This window comes from Sturnus vulgaris, chromosome 10 (assembly GCF_052056855.1).
Source record: "Sturnus vulgaris isolate bStuVul1 chromosome 10, bStuVul1.hap1, whole genome shotgun sequence".
NCBI lineage: Eukaryota > Metazoa > Chordata > Aves > Passeriformes > Sturnidae > Sturnus > Sturnus vulgaris.
The window spans coordinates 13,033,130-13,055,308 of record NC_142252.1 but is presented as its reverse complement, the minus strand read 5'-3'; the positions used below and the strand labels follow the sequence as shown (position 1 = coordinate 13,055,308).

The following is a 22,179-nucleotide window of genomic DNA, read 5'->3' as shown; positions in this document are numbered from 1 at the left end:
CAGTTTCCCTTAAATATCTGTTGGCAGCTAGGAAGAGAAAGCAAGGTTTTCATTCTGTGCATTCTGAAAAGGAAATATAAGGAAAACCTTTGCTTGCTGCTTTTTTTTTTCTTTTTTTTTTTTTTTTCAATTGCTCAAGATTATATTCATCATTGTAATCATAGGTAGAGAGGGAATGTAAGAGGTGGAAAGCTTTGGAAGAAAAATAGCACCAGCTAGCAAGAATTTTGTTTTCCTGGTTTGTAAACGATGCTGCTGTAATTCTATCTGCATTTTTTTTTTTTCCCTGCTCATTCACCACTCAGCAGCTGGTAGGGAATTAAGACTGCCTGGCAACCACCTGCAGAGCTGCAGAGATGAATTACATTTTCGGCAATAACACACTCCTCTATTCTCGCGCCAGTCGAGGCAACACTGGCTCCAGCCACAGCTCTGTAGGCCCCAAACAGAAGCAGTGGGCAAAGAAAGGCTCAACAGATGAGTTACGGACTGAGCCTTCCCGGTGGCAGCAGATTGTGGCATTTTTCACTCGGAGACATGGCTTCATTGACTGCATTTCTGTCGCTGCCAGCTCCACCCAGGTAATATGCCACATATTAAAGCAATTGTGTCTGCATGTTTTCTGGTTACTTGGTAGTCAGAAAAAGCAATTATTTATATATGCATGATTTCATATAATCTCTTATTTATGAATGGCATTTTCTGTCTGCTTTCATTTTCATATTTTAAAGAGCTCTGTATAATTTCTAGCATTAAAGAATGGAATTGAAACACTAAGTGAGGTCTGATTTTTATTTATTTTGCAAGCCATGAGCCTTCAGCTATTTTAAATATGAGATATCCTAACGAAAGAGTGAAGTATTGAAAATGTAGTTTGCATTCTGCTGCCTAGCTCTGGAGGGCAATAACATAGTTAAGAAATAGCAATTCCATAGCTCTAGTAAGATATCAAATAGACTACATATTTAATGGTTAAGGAATTTTATCTAAAGAATTAAATAATTTAAAAGCTTAACTCTCCAGGTAGCACAAATTCAATTCTGTAACAGCTTTCTAGGTTTTTTTGGCTACTAATAATACAGAGATGAAGGAATGTCTCCCTTACATACAGGGTGTGCATTCAATAGTGCAGTCTGTAAGGAAAACATGACATTTTTCAACTTCACTGTTGAAAATCTGCTCTATGTAATGTTTGTGTTAATCATCATTCAAAGTCAGGTAAAAGCAAACAAGCTAAATTTCAATTGTGTGGCTTTTGGATGACTTTTTAAGGTTGACACAGAGAAGTTTAAACTCATTGGCATTAGAAAATTAGTATCTCCCTGGAAAATATGACTAAGACCTATGGAACAATGCTGAAATGTCAGAATTATTTAAACATGGGAGATTAAGTTTGTTTTGCTACTGTCAAGTGAAATTCATCATTAGTCAAGATGTCTTGAATGATTTAACCTGAAATACTACAAAAACTTAGAAGGAAAAATTTATTACCCTCAGATACTGTAATTTTATTAGGATAATTTCTATCTGTTAGTAGTTGATTCAGAGATGGTAAACTGGCACTTCCTCTGAAGTCTGCTTATTGTTACTGGTTTTTTTGCTTAGGAATTTGGAGTAAACAATGAATAGGAGAGCTTAGAGGGGAATTTTGACTTTCTTGTTGCATCTTGTACATGATGTGGAAGATGGATCTTGTAGTTTCTCTAATGGATCGTTATACAACTCCAAGTGGTGCATTAGATAGACATAATAGCTTTTAAATACTGAGGGGTTTTTTAAAGTTAAGATATACAGTATTAGCCTTTTGAAGAAAAATTGTAATTGCTCTCATTTGTTTAAAGCTTGAAGAAGTAATATTGGAATGCATGAAGCTTGCAACTGGACTGACTAGTCAGGCCTAGAAATCTGTTCATATATAAAATATGGAATACCTTCTGCTTTGAGTGAGGGTTGGACCAGGTAAAGTTCACTTCAAACCAAAGCCATGATTCCATGAATATCCCAGTGTTTCTTCTATTTTTCTGCTATGAAAAACATTACCTACCTCTGGGAAAACCTGCCAATTTTTTTCATAGCTCTGATAGTTCTTCATTAAAAAGAACTGCTTATACATGTTCATGGTCAGAAGGAGGGGAAAAAACATAAGATATTTTGAAGTGGTTGTTAAAAAAACCTTAATGAGCATATTCAGAAGTCATGCTCTAAAAACATAAGAGCTTGTTGAAGCCACTTCCTCTGGAAGGATGCTGTATTGTCATTGCACCTTATCATTCATTGCAGCTGTTCTAGCCTCAGCAGGGAAAAAGGCATTTGGAGGTTGTTCATTGTAGTGCAATTTTGTTTTTCAGTTCTCTTCAGTTTGTGTTCTGTGTTGCAGTATTCTGAACATTTTTGCTGCTTTTTATTTGTTCGTTTGAGATACATCCCTATCATTTGAATGTAATCACACTCGCAGAGTCCAAATAAGTAATTAGATATTATGTACTTCTCTAACCTGGCCTGTAGAAATTGTGTGTGTGATTGTGGGCTTTATCGAGTCTTGTTGTGGTGACATCACAATTTTTAAGAGATACAAAATCATTTGATGATTTTTAAAGTAATTGTCTCCTGCTTCCCCTGTGAATCTGCTACAAAGCCCCCAGTTTTAGCTGTCCCTTAGTTTGCTTGGCTTTCTTGGATGTCATTAAATGGTCATGCTTACTTTGTTCCCTCCATCTCCAGTGAAAGGGAAATGACTCCTGGAGCTGGGGCAGCACATGCCTGTTGTTCTCTGGGACTGACTTGGGTCACCCTGGCCCCAGCAAGGTGGTAAGAGGACTTTGAGGTAGGGGATTTTTTGAGTAGGGTCTTGTATCCTAGAGGAGCAAGGCTGCAGTTGATGATGGATAGGGTAGCACTGCTTCTTGCTGTACTTATCCCTTGGTTTATGCCCAAAAGAATGCACACACGCCCAAGTGCATGGTGCCCAGCTAACCACACCAGACTTCTTTATTAGTCCTGGAAGCAGATTTAACATCTCAGTAATTCGAGGCCTTTATTATTTCTTCCGTTTCATTTTCTGTGATGTGGTGTTAGTCACTCAAATAGAAGAATTAAGGAATTTGATTAGGAGCTGATATATTAATTTTTGTCAGCAAATTTTAAATTTTTCTGAATAACAGAAAATCTGTGTTACAAAAATGTAAGGTAATGATAAAACCAAGCATACAACAAATTTATACTGTCACCAGGGTGAATAACTGTGCCATGAGCTTAGTAAATACACCATTATGCAATGACAAATACTGGGTAATTGAAATTAATTATATCTTGTCCTAACAAGAGATATTCACAGTGCATCAAGGATGATAGCTCTATCAAGAGCACTGCTTTTTCCTGAAGTCTTTCCAGAGCTCTGAGAAGCCCCTATTCTTGACAGTCAATCCCAGCTATCGTGTCTCAGAAAGCATTTTAACTGTTGGTATTTGGCCCATGGTGTGCTACAAATGCAGAAACTGATTTGTCTGAATCCCACATGTTGTTAAACTGGTTCTAACAGCAACGCACTGAGGCTGTTCTTAGTGCGTAACTGAGCATACACTTGCAGCATTTGATACTGAAAAATTATTTAGCTCCTTGAATATCCTGTGCTCATTTTTACTTCTATTTTCTAGGATATATTTTAGGAAAGATGAAAAGGATCAGGGCAGAAAAATCATCTGAAATCTGCTTAACCATTTCAAAAACTTAATTTTAAATCTCAGAGCTTATTAATTGTGAGTTGTTTGAGCTTAGTAATTTCTCAGCTATGCATATCTTCCTTTTAAGATCTTGATCAAAGTTTTACTGCATCATTAATCCTAGGCTATTGCTCTCAGAGTCATTGGAATATTATGGATGTAGTTCTAGCATGTACAAAATGCTATGTCTAATCACACAACAACATAGAGGTGTTGTAAGGCATGTTAAAATGACAATGATAAAAAAGTCAGGTCTCTACCCTAATCCCTCTTTTATTCTTGAAAAACTAATTTCTTAGTGCAGTATTTATTATCCTTCCTGTATTTTGATATATATTGAAGTATTTATATATTGTTGCTGCTAAGATTGTGATGCATGCAGGAAAAAGCTTTAAATAGTACGTGCTTTGGATGATTTTCTGTATAACAATGCACCTTCTGAAACTGAAACATGAGTTTTCTTGTACTAAGTTTCCCTCTTATTCTTGATTTTTAGCTATGTAAAAATCACGCATTTGTAAAAGCATGAGTTTATTTTGCAAATTAGGTCTGCCACTGGTTGCATTTTCTGTAAGATGGCATTGTAGCAGTGATAAAAGCAGTATGAATTTATTCTGTAAGAGGAATGCATTAATACGTGTTCCAATTGTTTAACCAAAGTATTAGATAGAGGACTTTGTCTGGAACCTTTGGTTCATTTTGTAAACATCTTCTGTGTATAGTAGAGATGAAAACTTCTCAAAACTGTGACATTTGCTTAACATTTTAGAGATAGGGAATTTTAAAATCGTAACGGTATCAAAACATTTTAGGAATATTTGGCATGACTCATGTAATGCCACGTAGACTCTGTCAGCATCCTGCTGGTTCCCTGCTGTGGGCAGTGGTCCCCTGTGCAGCCGTGGGGCTGTGCTGCTTCCTTGCAAGCCCTGTGTGACTGCAGTGCTGGCATGTGCAGGTTGTTACCTCAGCTAATCACCTGCAGCACCGCAGTGCTGGTAGCAGCTGAGGGAGTGCTGTAAGAACTGAACCGGTGCTCCAGCTACCTGCAGGCACTGCTTCCTGCCAGAGGGGTTTACCTTCCACTTTCTCTTTCCTGTTCTCTCACACCTCTGTCTCCCTCAGAGTTGGTAACATAATTTCTTCATATTTCTGTTGCATTGTATCTCAAGAAAATTACATTTTCCAGAATGAGCCAGAAAGCTGGCAAACAAAGAAGGAGACACAGAATTTTTTGCTTTTGGAATTCTGCTGCTGCTACTGCTGGGGCTTTCTGTCTGCACTGTGCCCAAGAGTCTGAATCTTCAGGCAAGGCAGACACTGGATCCCCTCTTAATCCATTGTCTTCAGCTAATAATTCATGTGGACTAACGAGCTCTTGCTGTATGAAGCCCAGTGAATGGAAGGCTGTGAAAAAGGTAGGACTCTTTAGGCTGTTATACAACTTTCCTAATTTATTTTATATTGTGATAGTTGCCCTCACAGTTGAGGCTTGTATTGATTGACAAAGTGTTTTGAAAGTCAAATACAGGCCAGTCTGTCTTTCACCAGCTGTCAGCATAGTGAACAGCTCTAGCATGGCTCTTCTAGTATAGCATTTCTGCTTTGCTGCCAAAGCTGCTGTACATGTTTCAGTTAATACAATTATTAGCTAATTTACTGTCTGACAGAACCACTGAATCTAAAGTGAAAACCATCTTCTTCCTGTTCTTCTATTTTGGTCCACATCATCAAGAGCACTCTCAATTATGATTAGGAATGGGCAGGATATTTCCTTTACTTTGAAGATTTTAGCTCAACAGAAGCTTCTTAGATGTTTTTAAAAAACATGACCTTGTCTTTTAGAATGATCTGTGCATCCATGTTTGGGAGCTGACATGGTATCCTGTTATGCAATTTAAGACTTCTAGTGTAGACCCAGCTCAAAGTTCTGGTAAACTTTGTATCCACAGCCTTTTTGGGATTTACACAAACTCAAGGACAGAAATTGTTTTGTTAAACAAGAGAAATTAAAATCTTTATGTGCACACCAGCTGTGCAGTATCTTTTGAGAAGGATTTGGTTCTTTTTCCTAGAACCTCTGCTGGGTCATTGCTTTTAACTGTATTCCAAATCAAAGAAGGAACTTAAATTTCTCCTGATGAATAACAATTACTTTTAAAAATTTTCAGGTAAGCATTTAGGCTCTTGAACTCTCTTATTTTTTTCCTTCTTTTTTTTAAGACAGGCATTATAGCCTGAGTGAAGAATGTGGCCATCACTACTTTCCATGGGAGAGAATTCAAACTAATTTCAACATGCTGCTGATTGCTAAATTTCAAGTGTAATCATACTGTGAAGCATTTCCAGTGCAGTTGAATTTTGAATTACTTTGACAGATCCACAAAAGATGACAATGCAAGGAAAACATCAGCTTCCTCATGTTATGTTTCTTATGTGCAATTGAAATGAAGTGCCTCATTCTTGTTTATTGGTATAACCACATAATTCACATTTTGTTTGTCATGTTACGGCTCTGTAGCAAAGGGGTCCCAGTGGATGCATTCCTCCCTTGAGGAAGGATGCTCCTTTTAAAGCTGCTTCTAATATATCTTTCCAAATTTAATTCAAGTGAAGATTGCTTAGTTCTATAGCTGATATTAAGAATGCTCTACAGATTTCTCCAGTTAGATTTTAGGAGAAATTCTTTTGATCAGTTGGCACTGTTCCTCCATTTTATTCCTTACAGAATTCCTGTTTCACAACAAAGGCTGATAACCTTGTGCAATCTCTCATGGAAGCTCAGAAAATATAATACAGAGGCCAAATTAAGTAGTGAGATTTGATGACTTGTTAATACCCCACCACCTAGCAAGCTGTCCCTGAATCCTTTTGAAGAGCTGCTTTTTCTGGTCTTTCCCAAAATAGCATTAGCAACAGTCAGTTCTATACAGATCAAAATTAATTACGTCAATGTTCTCCCTGAAAGTAGTTTGTCGTGGCAAAAACCAAAAAATACTGCCTAATCTTTGATATACTCAGCTGCAATATCCTTTAAACTATACCTTTGTTTACTTGGGATCATCCACTGACCTCTTGAGTGGTCACCTCTTGCTGCTATTTGAGTTTCTTCCAGGATCAGCATGTTTGGACTCCAAGACAAACCAAGAGTGTTTCCTGACTCTCCTGAGCCACAGAAGTTTTCATGTGGCAGAATTACCTACTGGAAACTGCTGCTACAGTTAAAGTTTTTACTTGTTAAAGTTTTAATCCCCACTTGACCAGCATGGCCATCTGACCACATGATGGTTCATTCCCTGAGAAACTGTCAAAAATGCCCAATCTGGTGCAGTTCTGTCACTTGCCTTTTGAAAGAGCTAAGGCCTCCTTCCATCTACCAGGTTTTTGTGGCTGCACACACAAGGCTCAATATCCAAAGAGCTTAGAAGGACTGAAAGAATGCTCTGAAAGCAGAGCAAGGATTCCCTTCTGTCTATCTTGTGTAATAAAAAAAAAAAAAGCATTTGCCACCAACCAAAGCAGCTCTGGACTTGTTTTCCAGTTTGGTATTCCTCAGGGTGTCTCTGTGCTGTTTATTGCTATTCCATGTGACTTGTTGTCAGTATTGAATTTCATCTCGTTTCCTATAACCCACTTGTCTAATACATCAGCCTTGCTCTACAGCTTGTTTCTGTTGTGCATTTGCTGTCCTTCTCTTTTTGTTGGTGTTTAAATGCACACTGGGATGTAGTTGAGCTTATGTGTTCTCCAGACAGATAACAGATATTTATGACTCATTTTGTCTCTTGTAATCTGATCATGGCAGTTATGAATTTTCAGTCTATTGCAGTGTTTCCTTTGTATATTCTTGACCCTTGCAAGTGTCTTTTTGGAAATGATGCATTTAAGCAATGCTTTCCATAAAATTAGATTGCCTTATACATACTTTTCATAGGAAAACACCCCAGAACACTGGTAAAATAGAATTGCTTATTAATTTTTTTCATGTCCTACTAATCAGCTTAAGCTGATTGTAATCTGCTTTTGGGTTGTTTTGTCAGTTTCCAATAATTTTTAAACTGTATAGAAGTTAGTATTATTGTTGTTATTGGAGATTAGTATCTGTGCAGCTGTGTCAGTCTTCTCAATAGGACTTCAGACATTTTATGGGATGCAGGTATAATAGAGGATTTTTAATTCATGATGGAATCTTCACTCTTGTCCCACTGCTTTGTGTGGTACTTCCTGGAAACTGCCATACCGTGGGAATGAGTCTTCTGGCTTCTCGTCTTGTATTCTCTTTATCAGTGCTGCCTCACAATGTGTGCATTTGCTTATTCAAAATTGTTTCTCTGAGACTGATCCTGCAGAAGTCAGTTGAGGATCATGTGTTCTGTTGCTCCAAGGTAGTAGTGTTTGCCTTTCATAGCAAAGCAGGGAGGGGAGTAAAGGTTGCTTGTGCTTCTGGGCTACAGTTCTACTTCAAAGCAAATTTAATTTACCAAGTAAATTGTACTTTTTTTCCTTAGGTAACTGACTCTATCTGAATACCCAGTGTGATGTAGCAGGTGAGAAGGGAATCAGCTTTCTCACTGGAGAAAGAAGGAACTCTGGATTCTCTCTGTAGTGTGTAGGGTAATCAGTCTGAAATAATGATAAGTGACTGGAGTGTTCAGAGAAATATTCTATAACTGTAGATGATATTCAGGAACACCTGCTATATAATGAAAACTTAAGAAGCTCTGCTTAGTTCATGCAAAGAAAAGTCAGGAGATGATATGGTCACAGATTATAAATATGTAGGGATAGATTTCAGAAACTAGAAAGCTTATTTATTTAGTAGAAAAAGGCATCTGTATTACAAATCAGATAGAAAACTTAAAGATTGATACTAATATAATAAACATTTTGGAAGCTTAGTGGGACATGATGTAGTTGCCAAATCCGGGTAATAAATTAGTATTTTAAAAGTATAATGATAAATAAAGTTTCTACTTGAGAATGTAAAATACATCATAATCTCTGATCCATCATCTAATATAATGGCTTTAAACTGCTCTTTGAAAGCTGTAAACTGCTAGAAAGCAATTTACATTTAAAAAAAAATCCCTCTATTTATTGCACTTTTTTGCAACTGCTTTTAATTTCCTTTTTAACTCTGTAATTTAAAAAGATGAATCCAGGAGAAATTCTGTGTACAGCTTTTTAGACTTTGAGCACATTAAGCCTCGTTACAGAGCAGCACTTTGAGTAGTTAGATGCTGAATCAAGTGCTGTGCAAAGTGACCGTGAAATACTGCTGATGAAGTGATAGTACAGACCTAAAACTATATTCCCAGATAGGTGTGGAATGCCAGAGTAGATGCCTATCTCCAAGCAGAAAACTAGCTAGGGCAGTCCCAGCTTTGAGCTCAGAATATTTTCTACTACTCATTTTACTGTATGAAAAATAATAAGATTCAGGTGCCAATAGAACTTAGATTAATGTCTTAAGAGGCACACATGATCAATAGGAGATGACATTTATTCAGGCTTTCTTATGAAACTTCAGTTTAATATGGCTGAACTGTCTGTTATGTTGTATGTGACCCTTTTGTTTAAACTCTTGGTATTCCTAGAACAAAAATTTTGAAGAGGCATATATGATTCTCTTTTAAAAAGGAGCAAAGGTTTACTATATGAAACTGTACCTAAGCAGGTCTGATTTCCTTATTGTATGAACTTTGGGAAATCCTTTATTATTACAAATCGATCTACAGGTAGAGAGATAAACAGGTATGCTTAAGACAAGTCAGTTTCTTTTTATAATGGGAAAATAAGGATTTGCAGATTATCCAGACGTCTTTGAAAACAGAGATCATGTAGATCAAAATCTCTACATGGGCACATGTGCTCATCAGAATGTTTTTATAATTACAGAAGTGTTGGATAACTATGGTTCTTGCATCAAAGTCTGTTAGAATTCATGATGCCATGAGATAAAAGGTATATTATAGGCTACAAATGAAGTACTTCAATTCCAGAAAGAGACTTTGGATTTGTCACTGATGATTGTATAAAAATGTCTCCTTAGTACCATGCAGTAATGAAAAAGGTAAATGAAATGTTGGGTATTAAAGTAGTAGAAAATAACACAGAAGATGATCCGAGTATATTTATTGTGTATTATTCTAATTTCTAATTCTGTTTTTCTTGTCTTAGAAAGGATATAGCATAAGTAAAAAGGAAAAGAGTTATAAAGCATCAAGAGGAATAATCTAGTTATCTATAAGGGTAGATAACTTAAAAATAAGCCAGAAAAAAAACCCCAACCCCTGAGGGAAAATATGATGAAATAGACAAAATGAAAATGAAGTTAAGAGGATTCTCAACTAGAAATTCTGCAATAGATACCTAATTCTAAATCTGTCCTTCTAACGTTGTGAAAGGAACTGACACAAAACACTGTGGACAAAATGCTCTTTTTGAAGGCTCAAAAAGAAAATTACTTACAAGTGGAGTTAAATGGATTTGCAAAGAGCAGGTGTCACAAAGCTGTTACAGAGAGTGGCTCTGGAAGACCTTGACTGTCAGGTTCTGAGATGGTTTTCTGGGAAAATTACTGGGCATATGTCTAATTCCTCCTTGCCCATCTGTCAGTTTTTACTGCTGGTAAGACTCTTGACCAGTCGGGCCTTTGCTCTCATCCAGTATAGCAACTTTTACTGGTTATGTGGAGTGCTGCTTCTTCCAGTGGAGAGGGACATGAGCTATCAGAATAATTTATTTCTCACTGTACTGTACTGTGTTATTTGATGTTTTTGAATAAATTACACTAGGAAAAAAAAAGTCTAGAGGATGTTTGGAAGCCTGTCAAGGGTGCAAGTTAAATGCAGGGAAATAGAATCTCAGTTTCTGGCCTTTTTTTGTCACTCAGCACTCATGATCATCCGACCTAGAAATCTCAAAGTCTTATAAGGAAATGCGATCTGAGAGATTCATCCCCTGAGTGAGGCGTCAGTCATGAGATGATCAGAGTGGCAGGAATTAATATTGAAATGTATCTGGAAAGGTTAAATTAATAGTCTCAGAGAATGTGATTAATGATACCAGTAACAGGTGAATTCACAGCTGCTGCCCTAAGGCATTTCTGAATTAGAAATATTATTAATTTTTCTTGCTTTACCATCTCCTAAGTACAGTAGATACAATGCTGCCCATCTTGGAACCACAGATGGTACATCCTGTGTTCTGGTGCAGTTGGGAAATGGCAGGAGTGCTGGCAGGTTGGGTTTTGTCTGGTGTTAATTTTTCTACAATACATTACTGCTGTCACTTAAATTCAAGTAATGCAGGACTTGAAAAACTTAATTGACAACTGCTAATTTGGCTTTGAGCCTCAGAAACCAGCACAAAAAGAGATACATTTTGTTTTCTGGTTCTTGAAATTTAAAACAAGTAAGTAGTTATATGTTTATAGTCTGACCACTTAATTTGTTTTTTGCCTATCTGTTAGTGCACTTTATTATTTCATAGTTTTCAGTGTTAATTTTTCATGTTTCACCCTATTTCTTCGCCTGCTCCTTTTTACCATTGTCACAGCGCTCAATTTTTTCAACTTTTTGGCCTTCAACTTCAGCAACCATAATCAGATGAAGTAGAATGTACTGTAAAATATACTTTTCTACTTGCTTTTTTGCTCATTGGAAAAGAAAAACTGCAGAAGAAAACGACTGGCATGTCTGTCAAGCTGGTGCCCTGGTTTGAGCAGCAGCAGCAGCCAGAACGGAAGGTGGGGGAAGAGTATAAACCCAGGCCAAAGAGCTGGGATATTTGCTCTGGAGGCTTTCAGAGCTTTCTGCCTATTCCAGTACAGGGTTCCACGAGCTGGAGATGACTTGTGTGTTTAATAATGCTGAATCCATGGGTTTTCATGAATTTGGACAGTATTCTTTTAGTGGCAAGGATTCAACAATCGAAGAGCAGCTTCTGCTTGTTTGTAGCCTAATGAAGGGGAGGAGAGTTGAGGTTATGGCAGCTGTTCTTCTGCATTTTGTTCAAAGTTTTTTAAATACAAGACAGTGTTGGAAAGAGAATTAAGCGTATTTTTAAAGGAAATAGGAATGAAATCAGCTGAGGTACCAAGCTGGAAGTTGTGGGTAGCAATAAGAAGCCATCAGGACTGTAGTGAAAGTAGCAGTGTATGTTTGTGAAGAATTCAGCTTGTGTCAACATAAAATGCTACTGCCACTGATATGTGCAAAGCCTTTTGTTAATGAAGGAGTGGCTTTAGTATAAAGCCAGTTTAAGTGTAAATCAAATAATTAATTTTCCTTTTTTTCCTGACATTTATGTCCTGAAAGCTAATGGATTTCAATTAATGAGTTATTATAGATGACTTTCCTGATGTGGTTTTCTGTTTGCTGTTCATTAATGTGTGGTAAATGATGTTCTGCTCATGCTTAGTGTTCTAGGGCAAATTTATTTATTTTATAAATTTTTTTTTAGATAATAGATTGTTCATAGGTTAATACAGTTTTCAATAAAATAATGAATACTTAAAATGGGAAACACTAGCTCTGATTCACTGACTTGCTTTCAGATCATTTTACTACTCCTTCTTTTAAGACTGTCCTTTGAGTACTTTGAGGGCATTGGGGTTCTATAAGGAAGTGAACCTCAGTGTTTCTTATCCTAATTGTACTTTAGATTAAAAAAACATCCCCACAAAAAAACTTTTGGAGCAGAATAGTGAGATAGTTGTGACAATTAATTGGCACGTTTCTAGTATTGAGCGAGATCGCTTTTCAGTATCAGAGCTAGATAGGTATAGGATTTCCTTGATATTTAAATGAACTATGAATAACAGAATGGGCATTCTCTCTAGGTTTACTTACTTCCTGAATAATTGAAAAATGATTGTAAATTATGTGTTCTGAGAAACATATAAACAGTACCCTGCCTTTAACGTTGTATTTTGATTCAATAATGTTCCTAGGAGTGAACAGTTTATCACATCTCAATTTCGTAGCACAGCATACCCTTTCTACTGTGAATATCCAAAACAAAAATATTGACACCTTAGAGCTGCCATTATTTTTCTATAATAAAGTCTTAGAATGTGTTTTTTCTTTGTCTTGGCTTTTTCCGTTGTTAAGCCCTGCTTGTGCTTCTTTGTGGATACATTAGCATTATAATGAAAGCTATTATTCTTAAGGCTGATGTTATTTAAAAGGAGCTTTCTAGGTCTTGCTTTAAGTTGCAAATTAAATGCATTAAATTCATTCTCAATAGCACTTATGAACTTAATGAGGAGCCTTGTAATTCTGCTTTGAGCTCAGAATGTTGAGTTGCTTGGTGAATATAGATGACTGACCTACTGCGAAGGGTTCAGTATTGGACTTTTGCTTAGTATTTGAAAAGCAAAAGCCACAAGTTAGTTTTATTAAAACTAATATTAACTTTGTGTACATTTTTTGTTATGGATCTGGAATATGACTGAGATTAAACTCAGTCCCTGAGAGATGTGACAGGACAAATTAATTTGAGCGAGGTCTTTCTGAATACCTCATATAAAAAAGCAAGTTTTCGATCTTAACAGTGAGAGAACAGGTTGGTTGATGAAACCTTTGTTCTGTTGAGACTGTTGTTTGTATTTGCATGAGATTCATAGGTTGATTTTTGTAGATAAAGACTGCAATGAAGAATTGAAAGAGTAAATACAGTGTGTTTGTCTTCAAATCAGTTCAGGTCATCCTCATGGTCTATGATTTTACTGATACTCTGCTGCCTTTATTTTCCTCCTTCAAAGCTATTTATTTATATTTAAAGTTTAGAGTTTTAAGTTCATTTAAGTTCATTGTAAAATGCTGTGGGGTTTGAGGAGGAAACTAGGTTAGAGAATCAATTTGTTGACTGAGTTAAAAAAAAACTAACAACACAAAATCAAGCAACCAGATAACCCCTACAGTTTAGAATATCTAGCATGCTAATGGTGTGCTTTTAAAATAGTCTGCTCACACAGATATAAGATTTTCAAGAGCTATGATTCACTCTGAAAAAGGTGAGAGCTAAAGTCACAAGCATTCAGACTAGTCCTTTTAATCCACAGGGTCTGGGTGGGTATGTCTTTTCGGGATGCAAAAAAACTTTCATATCTTTGTTAAAGTACTTACCTGAACTGATGTTGGAGCTCCAAGATGATCTTGCCTGTCCTCAAAATTTCATTGTCAAGCCATTGTGTACTAACTTACCCCTCCCTATGTAGGCCGACTATGACAAGCTTCAGACTCAGCTTCTTTGTTGCTGTGCTTTCTGTCCAAACTCTTTGGAGAGACCTGGATATCATCCAGGTGGAGATCTAGGGGTTTTTATTCCTTTATCCTGGGGACACCATAGTAATCAGTCTTTGCTCTATCATGGCAAGGTACCACAAGAGCCCTTGAAAGGGGTAGGAGTTAGAAACCCAAAGTTATCTTTGCATCAGTGCAGAATGTTAGGAAGGCTTAATCCTAACCAACCATGGGTTGAGGCCATCCTGATCAAGCTTATAATTTCCTGTGATCAGGTAATAGTGATTTGTTCTTCTATTAATGGTGTTGTCTTGTTTGGTGTTTTGGCTCCCATTCTGTGTATTCAGCATATTTTGCTCTCTAAACTGGTTTATCAACGACAGGACTCCTGCTTGGCCAGAATTAGGGCTTGTGTCTGTGCAGTTCTGAAAATTCAGATACATTCTTCAATACTTGACTTGAGACATGATTGCTTATGTTCAGATACTTCTACATGGTTTTAGTTCTTGTGAAACTTGATAATTTTTTTTTAAATTTCTTTGGAATGTTGGGGCTGTAGGAGAGTACTTGTTACATTTAATTTTCAAATGCTCTTGAAGCTACATTTTGTTTAAAGTAGTGCAGAAATACACACAGGAAAAATATGCATGTCTTTAAATTTATGGCTTAACAGCACAAATCACTGACATCGTGGTACTAAGGACTTGCCAAGGCCATGGGCTGGCACAGACTTAGGGAGGGATAAAACAGATGGTACATGAGTTTAGTGCTAGCTGTGTGTTCAGAGTTAGATCCTCTGGGCAGCACACTTGGACAGCATGGATTGGCAATGAGGATGAACAGCAATTGTGCTTTATTCTTGTCACTGTCAGACTCCATGAAATGGTCTATAAATCCCTGAAGGTATTTTTAGATGAGTATTGACTTTTGTGATTTTGAGGAAGATGGATGCAAAGTTCTGAAAATAGCACACTTCAGTAGTGACATGTCCTGTGGCATTCTAGGATGTAGTTCAGAGAAAAAATACAAAACTACACTGCCAGACCTAACACCATATATCCCTAGAAAGAATCTATGCCTTTAAAATTCAGCTTTGTCAGTGGGTATTGGATCAAAATTGTTTCTTAGCACTTTTAAACTTTTGTGCACTTTGGAAGATATTTTATTTCCTACTTTCAAAAAGAATATGGACTTGTTTTCATCAGTCAAGTCATATTAACAGAAGTTGATGATTTCATAGTAAATGCTTGAAGGCAGTAGGAAGGGTGAAGTACGGAATTATTTCTGGAGCATTCTTCTGGCTATTAGAAATGCTTTTTGAAGTCACGAAAGTTGGTCATCAAAGCTTTAAAAAAGACAGTTGCAGAAGACATTGCTGGTGAAATATTAGTACTATTTTCCCTTTCTACAAGTATTGTTGTTATTCAGCTGTTGAGTGGGTGGTAGAGAATGTGGAAAGAAAATGATTCTTGAAGAAAAACTACTTATAGAAGATTGCTGGTACTTTAACAGATTGCTGCAAAGTGTGCACTGTATATTTGATACAGTAATTTAAAGAATAAAATATTGATGATTCAGCTTTGTGTTAGCAACAAATTGTTCAGAGTTGGTATTTCATATGAAAGCACAACCTGATCTTGAACCCCTTCTGGTTATGAAAAATCACTTAGCACTTGATATTAGAGTAGAGCAGCTCATGCTAGTAATTAAAGCAGTCTGCAGAGAACTCTTGCTTTCTGCAGTCAAAGATGATCTGCCAAACCTGTGCAGCTTCGCTTACACAACCACATTTTTTAGCTTTGGCTTGTGCATGTGTCCCACTGCTTTGCAAGAGTTTTTTATTCTACCAGTGTGACTCCAAGGCAGACTCTGCCTTACTGCACATGTGAATATAATTGGGCAGACTGATCCTATGCCTCTCAAATATCTCATTAATCTCTTTTAGTAACATTCTTCTTGTCTTCTCTTCCTTTTCTTCTGTTTTTTTGTAATGTTTTCATTTTCTTTACACCGTGATTGTTCTATATAAGCATTACTACATTTTGATTATGCTGTAGTCACTTACCATATTGAAATTTCACTGCAGCCTGAGCTTTTTCACTGGAAAGCCTTAAGGCACACCATGCAGCCCTGCGTGGACGAGGTATTTTGCTGTACATCTTGTTCCTTGAGTGTGTTTTGGTACTTGGACTGTTGCTTTTGGAACTACAATTGCTTTCAAGTTTTTGTTTTCTTTTAATTGTCGATACCTTATTGATATCACCTCAGGGACCAAAGGCATGATGACTGTCAGAAAAAAAATCACTGCCCTTAGCAGTTTTCTGCCGCATCATGTTTGTTCTTTTGCCACTGAGGTCAAAAGGTCTTAAAGCACACTGCAGACATGTGAATTCTTTTGCATTGTATCTTCCCCTTTTCTGTTTGGAGGAGGATATAGGAAGCCAGACAGCTAAGTTTCCAAGAATGTGATAGTCAGTCTTCCCCTTGCCCTCAATTTTCTTATTTAGCACTCTTAAAAGCTAATTTATTTTTTGTTTTAATGAACACACTACTTGGTCTATGTGTTTTCAACAAAATTGATGCCTCCAGGAATAAAATGTTCCTTTTGAATCTGGAACATCATGTATTTTGGGATTTATTTATGTATGCAAGAGAAAAGCCTTATACCCCAAGCCCCTCTTCTGCTTCTTTTCTACATTTTAGTAATTTGACAATGTCATGCTGGGTACTGATATGGAAGTAAAATAGATGCATCCATCAAGCAGTCTTGAATGTCTCTGGAAAAGAGACTTTTGTGGTCTACAAAAACTGCCATTTAGCATGCTGTTGCCAAAAAAGATACTTACACAGGTGCTTCAACACAAGCCAGCTCCATCCAAGTAATCCCTGCAGGCTGGAGAATGTATCTCAGAGCTGCTCAGTATTAATGAGTCTGTGGACATGTCTCAAAGGAGAAAAAGTTATGATGTGCTGCTTTTGAACTATTTACCTTCATGCACATTCACAACGTGAACTTATCTTCATCTCTGCATCTGCCCTTCAGTATCAAAATCCAGAGGTTCCAGGGCTCTCTGGAACAGAACAACCTGGGTGCACCTGCCCACATGTATTAGGGGGACCCAGTCCTCCAGCTCCTGAATGCTTCACAGGCCAAGGACAGCCCTGCCATGTGCCTGCACAAGTCTGAGAATGTTGGTATGGCCAATACAGTTCTGGTTTCCTGTCACTAGCCAGAAACATTTCTGTCTCTGCATTATGAATATTGCATTAATGGTATGGTCTGCAGCTCTTGATTACATCCCTTCTGGATAGAAGATGAGACATGGCAGCTCTTGGTGATTAGAGGAGCATCTGTCAGTACCTATTTATCTCTTAATATTCATGCTATAAATAACTGGAAATGTTTATACTTAGGTCTGTATGTCTGTTCCTTTATTCTGCATGTAAAAATTCTGCTGACTCCTAATTTAAATATTCACATTTGCTGTAGGAAGGTGTAATGTGAGATGGAGAATAACCATGTTTTAATGCTGATGAAATCTCTCCATGTTATCTAAACACAGCTGAATTTATCAAGTTTCCTATGGGCTGGTGTCCTTCATTGTCATCACACCCAGCACCAGAAATTCAGATCCACAGCATATTCTTAGAACAGACCCACTGGGCAAGAGGCAGGTGGTGCAGGTGTTGGTTGTGTGTCCCTGCTGAGAAGATTCTGTGCCACTGATTTGAGCTGATTTCTTTCCTCTCTAAGGATGGGAATATAGGTGTATTTAGCTGTCAATTTTCATATAGATGCTGGGAAATGACCTTTGACCCTTCTGGTTTTCTAGAATTTAAAATAGGCTAGTAAAATTAAATATTCAACAATGTGATTAAATCAAGCTAGTTCATCTTTTTGTACTTTGTTTTGGGAATGGGGGAGGGATTAATTCTGGAGCTTTTTGGGTTTTGAATATTGGAATAAAAATGTAATATAGAGATCATGCATCCTTAGCATTAAAAATTGAATGAATAATAAAAAACTCATGTTCATTTAAATATCTTAAATTTTAAAAAAATTAAAAATTAATTAAACAAATGAAATTAAATAAAACAACATTGTGTGCCTGAAAATTGTGGTTTCATGGTGCTGTTTCATTTCAGGGAAATGCAACTCTTAAAATTATTAGCACAAAGTATTTCTTGTTATTATTATGGTAGTAACAGATTTATTTTCTTTGACATTTTAATGTTGAAATCTTGAACAATTTATCTGCCCATTCACAATTCATACATTTTACATGATAAACTTCTTGTAAACTCATTAATTTTCTGCCCCCATTAAGCATTCAGAAAAGCAGAAGAATTAAAAAAATTTCTAGATGTAAGCCTTGGAGAAGTTTTGAAGTGGTAAAATGGAGAAAAATTAAGGGATTGTAGGAGCTTATGGGAGAAATAACCTTTTGTAGCTTCTTTGTAATAGTCAGATGACTTTTGCCTTCTATTCAATAATTTGTGCATTGCATTGATTATTTATGCCCAGCAAATTGACTGTTGTGTGGTGGTTCAATGGTGCTCTTTAAATAGAGTGAGAGAGCACACAACATGCAGACCTAGTTAATGCAGAGCATGTACAGTTTCCTCCTATAACCATAATCTAGAAAACATATTCTCAACTTCCTCAGGAAAAAATATTTTCATTTCTTTTCCCTCCGTAGTTTGGTTAGGTGTTTCTGGTTGGGTGTTTGGTGGGGAGTTTTTTTATAATTTGGGGGTTCTTTGATGACTGCTCGTGGAGGTGAGATGGGAACGCTCAAGCGCTCTGATTTAATGAGGAGCCCAAGAGTGGAAATGCACCAAAATCCTCACATGCAGCCCAAACAGCTGCTCTGGTACCCACAGTGGGCACCAAGCACTCGGGCACCTTTCAGTTCCTCCACGCTGCCAGTGTCTGCCAAACACAGAGGGAAATTTGTAAATCTGCGGGACAGTGTGAAAAAGAGCCCTACAAAAAGCACAGCAAAAGTAAAAGCTGCTAGTGGCTGGGTGTCTGACGGCTCGTGCTCTAATTGCTCTCTAGGAAAGGTAGGTGTTGCACTACGTGCTTGGAGATGTGCATTTTTGTACAAACTGTAGAAAGTATGTTGCATTTTGTTTTCTGTCGTTTTATCCCTGCTGTTTCTAATGGCTTCCTTTCTTAATTTCCTTTTGTATTTTATTGCTAGAAATCAAAGTAGCAATTATTGAAATCAGATTGGCAAAGGAATACTTGCTCTCGTGTTTTCCAGTAAAGGTTGCTGTGCTTTATACAGTATGGGGTTTTACAGTAATTTCTTGAAAGCAAGGAAAGTTTAGTTTGCTGGATTTTTGTTCTCCAAAGTGTGTCTTGTTGTTGTTTACTAAGAACAGTATTATAGAATTTGCTGGCTTAGTTGGTCTCCTTGAGGATGTCTATGATACTCTGATTTACCTCCATATGAGTTGTAGTGGAGGAGGCTCTACAGGAACACAGCCAGGATGCTTGGAGGAGCAGGGAGCTTTTAAGGTTCAGTGGATCCTAAACCAACAGCACAAAGGGAAAATACAATAACAGTATGAATAACTTCGGAGATTGGACCCCGGAAGAATTAAAGGACCATGAAAAAAGTCAGTTTTAAAATAATAACAGTAAAATTTGAAACTGGTTGGGAGAGTTTTTGAAGCATTTGAGGATGAGAAAACCATAGAGAAGAGAGAGTTAGAGATTAGGGAAAGAAAGGAAGCAGAAAAATAAAGCTGACATTTGTTGCAAAGAGAAGGGTGCAAGTTGTTTGGTCCATAAGGAAATCCGTTGAAACAATGGTAATTTTTTTTGCCAGGTGAAAGGTCAGGGAAGTGAATGGTCAGGGTCTCAGAAGAACTTCAATTCAGTTTTAACCTTCTCTTACTGCAGGAGTCTAGCTGTAAAGCTAATGCTTAGCTGTTCAGCCTTAAGTTGTAGTGCATTTTGGTATATAGTATATCTGAAATTTTGGTTAATAGGCTTTTTACTGTGTACCTACATGTAAAGCCACTTGCTTTGGAACAAGGCAGACTTAAAGGGGTGGCTCATTTTTTGGATGTGTAGGGCCGAGTGGTTGCTTGAGCTGTTTACTTTGATCTGTCATCTAAAGGCTGCGTCGTTCTTTCAGTAGCCACAGGTTTATTGCACTGAGCATTTCCCACATCCTTTGCAAAAGACATTATTTTTTCATAGCAACTTAGATTCTCCCTCACCTTCCTCTTTTTGAACACTTGAAATATTGTGCTTTAGTCTGTAAATGTAAGAATGCTTTAATGACATTAGGATTACCTCTCAAGATACCAAATGTGTTTTGTTTTTGCATCTTTCAGTAATTGCAACATTTTTCACTAGCTTTCATATTGGGGGGATTGACTTTGAGCTGAAAAAACCCTGTAGAAATACCATATGTACATTTAATATGTGCTGCTGTTCTTGGACTGTTAATGCAAATAGCATTATTTGCTATTACTCTTTAATTTGGTGGCTGCTGTTGATGTATGCTGCTTTGTATTTTAAGATATCTCAAACTTTTCAAATGTTTAATACTGTTCTGTTCTGGGGCTTTTGTTCACTTTTGGGACCTAGTATTTTCTTTTGTCATTATGCTTCATTATTTTTAAAGATTACAAGAATGTCTTGGAACAACTAAATTGTAAGAGCTTTGGTCTCCTGTTCAGCTTGTAATGTTGATGACAGTTGCCAGCAGTTGGTGTTGCTGACAGCTTGTTGACAACCAGTATGTGAACATCTCAAAAATATTTGAGTCGAAGTTTTGCTCAAAATGCTGTTTGGAATCTTATTCCCTTGCAGCTGAAGTGTCAGTATGTTTCCTGCTTCCTATTTGAATGAAGATTCCTAAGACCAAAATTCTCCTAGTTCAGTAAATCTGTGTGAAGATCTTTGAGAGATAAATTGAATCTTTTAGGACCTTCCACACATTTGAGTGAAATGTTTTCTTTGATTTTTGCTAAGTTTAGAAACCATAAGGTACTTCTGCTTTTTCTTCTTTATCAAAGAGGAATATTAGCTTTGTTGAGTGCTGTTGACTTCAGCCCGTTTCCCTGCTTTTGCACTCTGTTGTATATTGGTGAAGGGCTTCTGCTGTGAAGCCAGCACACAAAAAGCCTGACCCTATTCATTGACCTGAGCAGGTTTTTTTATTGGACCCCAAAGTCTCAGTGCTGCAGGGGGAGTGCCTTGGTGTGAATAATCCTTCTGGGCATGTCCAGCTACTCTGGGTTGCTCGCCATCAGTGCAGTGCTGGGAATGTGCTGCCATGAACAGTGTGGGTCAAGGGGGCTGTCTGCATTATAGCTGATCTCCAAAGCCATGTGCTAGCTCATAGTTGTTTAAGCTGTTAAATTTGAGTCTTGTTTGTTTTAAATTGTTTTTCTAGTTTTTCTTATTTTTGACATTTTGTTGGTAATTTTTAGCCCACAGAAGCTGTTCCTTCCTCTTCTCCCATTGTCCCTGTGATCCCTGTCCCACCAGTCCCTGCTGAGACCATCCCATCCACCATACCACAGGTTTTTATGCTGTTTTGTTTTATTTTCTTAAACTTGTTCTATTTTTATTTCTTTAATTTATTTTGTTGCTTTGTTGAAATACGCCTTTTGCTACTCCACACTCAAGTTTGAGGTGAACTGTTAAATACAGTAGAATTTCACCATAACGTTTGTTCATTTTAAGGCAGCTTTTAGTACATTTAAATATTTATGTTTTCATATGGAAGTGACTAGTAAGTCGTGAAAGAAATAAAGAAAAAATAACCAAAAGAATGGGAAGAACCAATAGGATATTTTGTGTTCGCATAATAACTTTAGAGTAATTTCACCCTTGCTAAAGTGTTATTGCTTGATTTATTTATAAAGAAAATGCTTTCTCATCTCCTATAAATACTTAATACATTTTTCTTCCATTGCACTCACATGGTCTTTATCATGTTCTCCACCCATTTGTTGGTATTACTGTTTTGGTGGGCATTTAGAATACGAAAGAGGTATTTTTTACCTTTCCATTTGACTTATAAAGTCAAATATAAGTCATATATTTGATCTATAAAATCTGTTTCCCTTTTGAGACTTCATCCTTTAGGTCCCATAATGTCCACACACACCCCTAAAACAAAAACCAAACCCTGTCAAGACCGGTGAAGGCGGTAACATGGGTTAATGTTAGTGTTTCA

General features: G+C 37.0%; 1 protein-coding gene across 29 annotated transcripts in view; it reads left to right on the top strand.

The window, feature by feature from the left end:
- The window catches only part of DLG1 (discs large MAGUK scaffold protein 1), a 143,813-nt gene that overhangs the window by 63,794 nt on the left and 57,840 nt on the right, over positions 1-22,179 (top strand). For 11 of the 29 annotated variants that reach the window (XM_088170844.1, XM_088170841.1, XM_088170840.1 and 8 more), the window contains one exon: positions 21,428-21,520. The exons of 12 other annotated variants lie outside the window; for them this stretch is intronic. In XM_088170844.1, the coding sequence (XP_088026970.1) occupies positions 21,428-21,520 (93 nt within the window). Of the gene's footprint in view, positions 1-289; positions 582-21,427; positions 21,521-22,179 lie in introns of those variants that run through there. 6 more of the 29 variants (XM_088170858.1, XM_088170859.1, XM_088170849.1 and 3 more) reach the window with 6 other exon arrangements.